The 8990-nt window shown below is 45.3% G+C and overlaps 1 protein-coding gene across 2 annotated transcripts in view; it reads right to left on the bottom strand.

Moving 5' to 3' along the window:
• The window catches only part of LOC139394217 (dihydropyrimidinase-related protein 1-like), a 28226-nt gene that overhangs the window by 2666 nt on the left and 16570 nt on the right, over positions 1-8990 (bottom strand). For both annotated transcript variants that reach the window (XM_071142239.1, XM_071142240.1), the window contains exons 10-12: positions 8543-8684; positions 8192-8362; positions 7744-7926 (exon numbers count right to left, since the gene is read on the bottom strand). In XM_071142239.1, coding sequence (XP_070998340.1) covers positions 7744-7926; positions 8192-8362; positions 8543-8684 — 496 coding nt within the window. The remainder of the gene's footprint in view (positions 1-7743; positions 7927-8191; positions 8363-8542; positions 8685-8990) is intronic.

Genomic DNA, 8990 nt, shown 5'->3' with positions numbered 1-8990 from the left:
TTCTGTTCACCTGATTTAGAATTCCTCACAATCAAATGTAGACCGCATTATCTACCAAGAGAATTCTCTTCGATTATAATCACAGCCGTATATATCCCCCCCCAAGCAGACACATCGTTGGCTCTGAATGAACTTTATTTGACTCTTTGCAAACTGGAAACCATTTATCCGGAGGCTGCATTCATTGTAGCTGGGGATTTTAACAAGGCTAATCTGAAAACAAGACTCCCCAAATTTTATCAGCATATCGATTGCGCAACCAGGGGTGGAAAGACCTTGGATCATTGTTACTCTAACTTCCGCGACGCATATAAGGCCCTGCCCCGCCCCCCTTTCGGAAAAGCTGACCACGACTCCATTCTGTTGATCCCTGCCTACAGACAGAAACTAAAACAAGAGGCTCCCACGCTGAGGTCTGTCCAACGCTGGTCCGACCAAGCTGACTCCACACTCCAAGACTGCTTCCATCACGTGGACTGGGACATGTTTCGTATTGCGTCAGACAACAACATTGACGAATATGCTGATTCGGTGTGCGAGTTCATTAGAACTTGCGTTGAAGATGTCGTTCCCATAGCAACGATTAAAACATTCCCTAACCAGAAACCGTGGATTGATGGCAGCATTCGTGTGAAACTGAAAGCGCGAACCACTGCTTTTAATCAGGGCAAGGTGTCTGGTAACATGACCGAATACAAACAGTGCAGCTATTCCCTCCGCAAGGCTATCAAACATGCTAAGCGTCAGTACAGAGACAAAGTAGAATCTCAATTCAACGGCTCAGACACAAGAGGCATGTGGCAGGGTCTACAGTCAATCACGGACTACAGGAAGAAATCCAGCCCAGTCACGGACCAGGATGTCCTGCTCCCAGGCAGACTAAATAACTTTTTTGCCCGCTTTGAGGACAATACAGTGCCACTGACACGGCCTGCAACGAAAACTTGCGGTCTCTCCTTCACTGCAGCCGAGGTGAGTAAGACATTTAAACGTGTTAACCCTCGCAAGGCTGCAGGCCCAGACGGCATCCCCAGCCGCGCCCTCAGAGCATGCGCAGACCAGCTGGCCGGTGTGTTTACGGACATATTCAATCAATCCCTATACCAGTCTGCTGTTCCCACATGCTTCAAGAGGGCCACCATTGTTCCTGTTCCCAAGAAAGCTAAGGTAACTGAGCTAAACGACTACCGCCCCGTAGCACTCACTTCCGTCATCATGAAGTGCTTTGAGAGACTAGTCAAGGACCATATCACCTCCACCCTACCTGACACCCTAGACCCACTCCAATTTGCTTACCGCCCAAATAGGTCCACAGACGATGCAATCTCAACCACACTGCACACTGCCCTAACCCATCTGGACAAGAGGAATACCTATGTGAGAATGCTGTTCATTGACTACAGCTCGGCATTCAACACCATAGTACCCTCCAAGCTCGTCATCAAGCTCGAGACCCTGGGTCTCGACCCCGCCCTGTGCAACTGGGTACTGGACTTCCTGACGGGCCGCCCCCAGGTGGTGAGGGTAGGCAACAACATCTCCTCCCCGCTGATCCTCAACACTGGGGCCCCACAAGGCTGCGTTCTGAGCCCTCTCCTGTACTCCCTGTTCACCCACGACTGCGTGGCCACGCACGCCTCCAACTCAATCATCAAGTTTGCGGACGACACAACAGTGGTAGGCTTGATTACCAACAACGACGAGACGGCCTACAGGGAGGAGGTGAGGGCCCTCGGAGTGTGGTGTCAGGAAAATAACCTCACACTCAACGTCAACAAAACTAAGGAGATGATTGTGGACTTCAGGAAACAGCAGAGGGAACACCCCCCTATCCACATCGATGGAACAGTAGTGGAGAGGGTGGCAAGTTTTAAGTTCCTCGGCATACACATCACAGACAAACTGAATTGGTCCACTCACACAGACAGCATTGTGAAGAAGGCGCAGCAGCGCCTCTTCAACCTCAGGAGGCTGAAGAAATTCGGCTTGTCACCAAAAGCACTCACAAACTTCTACAGATGCACAATCGAGAGCATCCTGGCGGGCTGTATCACCGCCTGGTACGGCAACTGCTCCGCCCTCAACCGTAAGGCTCTCCAGAGGGTAGTAAGGTCTGCACAACGCATCACCGGGGGCAAACTACCTGCCCTCCAGGACACCTACACCACCCGATGTCACAGGAAGGCCATAAAGATCATCAAGGACATCAACCACCCGAGCCACTGCCTGTTCACCCCGCTATCATCCAGAAGGCGAGGTCAGTACAGGTGCATCAAAGCTGGGACCGAGAGACTGAAAAACAGCTTCTATCTCAAGGCTATCAGACTGTTAAACAGCCACCACTAACATTGAGTGGCTGCTGCCAACACACTGACACTGACTCAACTCCAGCCACTTTAATAATGGGAATTGATGGGAAATGATGTAAATATATCACTAGCCACTTTAAACAATGCTACCTTATATAATGTTACTTACCCTACATTATTCATCTCATATGCATACGTATATACTGTACTCTATATCATCGACTGTATCCTTATGTAATACATGTATCACTAGCCACTTTAACTGTGCCACTTTGTTTACATACTCATCTCATATGTATATACTGTACTCAATACCATCTACTGTATCTGCCTATGCTGCTCTGTACCATCACTCATTCATATATCCTTATGTACATATTCTTTATCCCCTCACACTGTGTACAAGACAGTAGTTTTGGAATTGTTAGTTAGATTACTTGTTGGTTATTACTGCATTGTCGGAACTAGAAGCACAAGCATTTCGCTACACTTGCATTAACATCTGCTAACCATGTGTATGTGACAAATAAAAATTTGATTTGATTTGATTTGATTTGATTTGATTTGAGATTTCACTGGAGGACCAATGGAAGGGTCTAAAATGTGCAAACTCCGCCCAGCCGGGGCAAAAATGGACCTCGCTCAGTGGTTCGTTTTGCAAGGTGAGATTTAGGAGATGGATGATCATGTGACTGCAGTAGGCCTTTAACCTGGGGTGCGTTCAGTTCGATTGAACGTTGCGGAACGCTTTGTACTGAACAACACGTTTCCTCCCAAAACATTCTTGTATTGAACTTTGAGGCACTTTGAGGCTCCCGTTCGGGTGCAACGGTGTGGCTTGCTAGCTATCAATACTCTTACACAAATGCTTGTGTAGCTATGGTTGAAAAGCATATTTTGAAAATCTGAGATGACAGTGTTGTTAACAAAAGGCTAAGCTTGAGAGCTAGCATATTTATTTCATTTCATTTGCGATTTTCATGAATAGTTAAACCTCTTCATCCTACCCCCTCCTTTTTTGAAAATTCTGTTAAAAATCGCGCAACTTTTCAGCGTCCTGCTACTCATGCCAGGAATATAGTATATGCATATGATTAGTATGTGTGGATAGAAAACACTCTGAAGTTTATAAAACTGGTTAAATCACGGCTGTGACTATAACAGAGCGTGTGTTTCATTGAAAAACGCAAGAAAAACTGCTCTCTGAAAGCAAAAAATAATTTCCATAAGTCACTTCCACCAGTTGTTAAAGGAGAACAGAATTTAATGGGAATTTGCCTGCACCGTCTACAAATTCCGCACGATGGCGCCATTGTACTAATTTTCAATCGAATTAATTGTTGGAAAATCCATCTGTCTGACCCCAAGTTCTCCAGTCTTCACCCGGATGCAGTTTAGCGAGAGATCAGATTGCATTGTTGTTGAAGTGAGGACCTATTGAAGAGACATCGCCCTGTAATCGTTTTGATAGATTATAAACGTTTACTAATACCTAAAGTTGGATTACAAAAGGATTTCGAAGTGTTTTGTGAAAGTTTATCGTCGACTTTTTTAATTTTAAAAAATTACGCAGCGTTTAAAAACGATGAATTTTTCTGAATGACACTACTTCTATACAAAGCTATTTTGGGTATATATGGACCGATTTAAACGAAAAAAAGACCCAATAGTGATGTTTATGGGGCATATAGGAGTGCCAAGAAAGAAGCTCGTCTAAGGTAATGAATGTTTTATATTTTATTTCTGCGTTTTGGGTAGCGCCGGCTATCGCAAAATCTGTTGTTTACGTGTCGAGCTGGCATTTTGGGGGGTGCATGCTATCAGATAATAGCTTCTGATGCTTTCGCCGAAAAGCATTTTAAAAATCTGACTTGCTGGCTAGGTTCACAACGAGTGTAGCTTTAATTCAATACCCTGCTTGTGAATTTTGATCAAGGTTTGAGTTTTAACGAGTACATTTAGCATTTAGCGTAGCGCATTTGCATTTCCAGGTGCCTACTTGGGACATATGCGTCTCAAGTAGGAGCAAGAAGTTAACGTTGCGTTATGGTAATGAGCTTGAGGCTATAAATACGCTCCCGGATACGGGATTGCTCGACGCTAGAGGTTAAAGGGTAGCGGTGAATTTTGAACCCACAATCTAACCCCTCGCCGAATTTCCAACTGTTCATTCAGTACAGCACCGTTTCCATTCAATTGAACATCCCAGATTGGGGGAAAAAAACACTTCCTGGTTGTGTTGCATTATGGTATATGTAGTGCCACAACCATAGCCCTGTTCATGCTCTTGATACAGCAATCCACCACTTCCTGGTTGCATTGCATTATGGGATATGTAGTGTCACTATCTTAGGTCTAGTGAGTCAGGGCAGTAAACATAACGTAGCAGAAAGAAACGCCTCAAACTACATCCTGTCTGGCTCTTGAAGAGAAGGGGGGAAAAAACAGTCGGGGGGGGAGGTTCTCTTCTGCACTGCTCAACCAATCCAGTATATGTGGAGGAGGAGTTAATTCAAATGGTTTGTCTCCTTGTTAACATACAAAAGCTGGAAGTTCCGTTTCCCATGACAACCAGAACATCTGTTGATGACTCAGCAGAGACTAGCAGGTCACAAATAACCACTATTTCACCCCATGAAGCCCAAGATAAATATAATGGTTATTTCATATTTATATTATTTTATTTAATAATTAATATGTATGTTCCGGAGGATCAAAACCGTGATGTGTTATGGGTAAATTGTGACTGACTGACTACAAGTAGTAGTTAACATGATTCAAGGAGATTTGTATATCAGTCAGTCTCGATTCTCCATTAACCTCTTTGATCTCTAGGGGCGCTATTTCATTTTTGGATAAAAAACGTTCCCGTTTTAAGCGCGATATTTTGTCACGAAAAGATGCTCGACTATGCATATTCTTGACAGTTTTTGAAAGAAAACACTCTGAAGTTTCAGAATCTGCAAAGATATTGTCTGTAAGTGCCCCAGAACTCATTCTACAGGCGAAACCAAGATGATGCATCAACCAGGAAATGATCAGAATTTCTGAAGCTCTGTTTTCCATTGTCTCCTTATATGGCTGTGATTGCGCAAGGAATGAGCCTACACTTTCTGTCGTTCCCCCAAAGTGTTAGCAGCATTGTGACGTATTTGTAGGCATATCATTGGAAGATTGACCATAAGAGACTACATTTTCCAAGTGTCCGCCTGGTGTCCCTGCATCGAAATTGGAGCGTAAAGCCAGGTGCAATTATTTTTCCATTTGAGAGCAAGGAGAAACCAGGCTTCCACGAAGGATATATCATTGAAGAGATATGTGGAAAAACACCTTGAGGATTGATTCTAAACCACGTTTGCCATGTTTCAGTCGATATTATGGAGTTAATTTGGAAAAAAGTTCGCGTTTTGAGGGCTGAATTTTCGTTTTTTTTTTTTTTTTTTTTTTTTTTTTGGTAGCCAAATGTGATGTACAAAACGGAGCTATTTCTAATACACAAAGAATCTTTTTGGAAAAACGGAGCATCTGCTATCTAACTGAGAGTCTCCTCATTGAAAACATCAGAAGTTCTTCAAAGGTAAGTTATTTTATTTGAAGGCTTTACTTGTTTTTGTGATAGTTGCCTGCTAAATGCTAACGCTAATGCTAACGCTAATGCTAACGCTAAATGCTACGCTAGCTAGCTACTGTTACACAAATGATTGTTTTCCTATGGTTGAAAAGCATATTTTGAAAATCTGAGATCACAGTGTTGTTAACAAAAGGCTAAGCTTGAGAGCTAGCATATTTATTTCATTTCATTTGCGATTTTCATGAATAGTTAACGTTGCGTTATGGTAATGAGCTTAGGTCTATAAATAGAATCCCGGATCCGGGTTTGGTCGTCGCAACAGGTTAAAGGGAGGCCGAACTTCCTGATTTGGCCTCATTTTAGATTTGGGTCATTAAAAGAAGTGCTAGCGACCATGACTGAACTCAAACTTGAGTTGGTTTCGGGGTGTCATTTGGATGATGTGTTTTCGCATGTGGAAAGAGCCAAAATCCTTCCATAATTAGCTTCAGCAGGCTGGTGTGCAACCATGGAAAAGTTGTTTTAACTTTGGATAGCCTATCTCAGGGGTTAGTTAGGGACCGTCAATCAATTACACAATGCAAATGAGACAATATTTGTATATGAAGTTTTACAATTTATAGTTAGAATTAGGTTTTTTAAGTCATTGAAATTTGGAGCTCTTGGAAGTTTAACATATTGACCCATGTTCATTGTGTAATTTACCTGATGGTCCCTAACTAGCCACATAGAGATATCCAAAATCGAACCAAATTTACCACGGGCATTACAACCAGGTCCCGTGCAGCTGAGCTGCTTACTGGACAGGATTGAAATAAAGCCAACCCAATGACAACTGTTGGACAAACCAAGGACCCAACTGTTGGACAACCCAAGGACCCAACTGTTGGACAACCCAAGGACCCAACTGTTGGACAACCCAAGGACCCAACTGTTGGACAACCCAAGGACAACTGTTGGACAACCCAAGGACAACTGTTGGACAATCCAAGGACCCAACTGTTGGACAACCCAAGGACCCAACTGTTGGACAACCCAATGACAACTGTTGGACAACCCAAGGACAACTGTTGGACAACCCAAGGACAACTGTTGGACAACCCAAGGACCCAACTGTTGGACAACCCAAGGACAACTGTTGGACAACCCAAGGACAACTGTTGGACAACCCAAGGACAACTGTTGGACAACCCAAGGACCCAACTGTTGGGCAACCCAAGGACAATTGTTGGACAACCCAATGACAACTGTTGGCCAACCCAAGGACAACTGTTGGACAACCCAAGGACAACTGTTGGACAACCCAAGGACCCAACTGTTTGACAACCCAAGGACCCAACTGTTGGACAACCCAAGGACCCAACTGTTGGACAACCCAAAGATAACTGTTGGACAACCCAAGGACAACTGTTGGACAACCCAAGGACAACTGTTGGACAACCCAAGGACCCAACTGTTGGACAACCCAAGGACCCAACTGTTGGACAACCCAAGGACAACTGTTGGACAACCCAAGGACAACCCAAGGACAACTGTTGGACAACCCAAGGTTGTTATGTATCCTTAATTCTGTTACCTACCATTTTTCCTACTGTATCATCTCTCTGTTTTGGACGAGACTAACTTTATGAACAGATTTGTTCTATTTTACACTTTATTGTCAATTTTGGCTGTAGAATAAATATTTCTGACTCATATTGATGCCACGTAGGCCGTTTTCAAAGGGAGAAGTTTGTTTTCAGGGACAGTTGTTCTTTAATGTTGTCTGTCGAACTCGCCCAATTAGTAGCTAATACCAAAACAAGTTCTGATGGGGGGGGGGCCACTTCCTGGTTTGTGTTGCATTGTGGGATCTGTAGTTACCTTGCTCCTGGTCGCGATGCGCTGGTAGGCGTAGTCTGGGAAGGCTTGGCGGGGGATGAAGCGTCCTGAACCCTGCTGGACGCGGAGCCCCTCCCCCTCCTCATAGACCACCCTCCCCTGGGTCACCACGACGACAGGACCCCCCCGACACACCATCCCCTCAAAGATGTTATACTCCAGAGCCTGGTGGGAGAGGGGAGGAGGGGGAGGGAGAGAGGGAGGATAGAGGGAGGGCAGAGAGATAAAGGGTAGAAAGTAGGAGAGGATTCAGTTTTTATTTTGTTGTAATTTGGAGGTAAAAGGTTTTGATCATGTCTTGGTTCCAGTTCCTCCCTCCCTCCCTCCCTCCCTCCCTCCCTCCCTCCCTCCCTCCCTCCCTCCCTCCCTCCCTCCCTCCCTCCCTCAACCCTACCCTACCCTACCCTATCCTACCCTCCTCTTCCCTCACCGACTGTTGCAGTTTGGAGGTGATTGTTTTGGTCCTGTCTGGGTCCCAGATAACGATGTCAGCGTCAGAACCCACAGCGATGCGTCCCTTCCGTGGGTACAGGTTGAAGATCTTAGCAGCGTTGGTGCTGGTCACCGCCACAAACTGGTTCTCATCCATCTTACCCGTGGCCTGAGAGAAGAGAGGAAGAGGACAAGAAGAGAGAGGAGGAAGAGAGAGAGAGAGGGGAGGAGGAGAGAACGAAGAGGAGGAGGAGAGAGAAGGAAGAGGAGAGAGAAGACACACTTTTAGACCAGGGTCCATGCACACAAACACACACACACACACACAAACACACACACACACTCTCACCACAGCCTTGTCCCAGACGAAGCCCATCCTCTCCTCGATACCGTTGGTTCCTTCGGGGATCAGGGTGAAGTCATCTTTTCCTATGGCCTTCTGGGACGTGCTGTAGGCACAGTGGGCACTGCCAACCACCTGCAGGTCCCCGCTGTCACAAAACATCAACACAACGTTCGAACAAGGTATACATTACTTTTCTTTTAAGGAGAGAGAGAGAGAGAGAGAGAGATGGAGAGTGAGAGAGAGAGAGAGAGAGAGAGAGAGAGAGAGAGAGAGAGAGAAGAGAGAGAGAGAGAGAGACAGAGAGAGAGAGAGAAAGAGAGAGAGAGAGAGACGATGGAGAGAGAGAGCGGGGGAGGATGGGAGAGAGAGACAGAGACAGAGAGAGAGATAGGGGAGAGAGATTGAGTTGTGAGCGGGAGAGAGAAGTGAGCAGAAGACAGAGAGGTGGAGA

Source organism: Oncorhynchus clarkii, unplaced genomic scaffold, assembly GCF_045791955.1.
Source record: "Oncorhynchus clarkii lewisi isolate Uvic-CL-2024 unplaced genomic scaffold, UVic_Ocla_1.0 unplaced_contig_1469_pilon_pilon, whole genome shotgun sequence".
Classification (NCBI taxonomy): domain Eukaryota; kingdom Metazoa; phylum Chordata; class Actinopteri; order Salmoniformes; family Salmonidae; genus Oncorhynchus; species Oncorhynchus clarkii.
The sequence above is the reverse complement of the archived record's forward strand: the minus strand, read 5'-3'. Positions and strand labels throughout refer to the sequence as shown.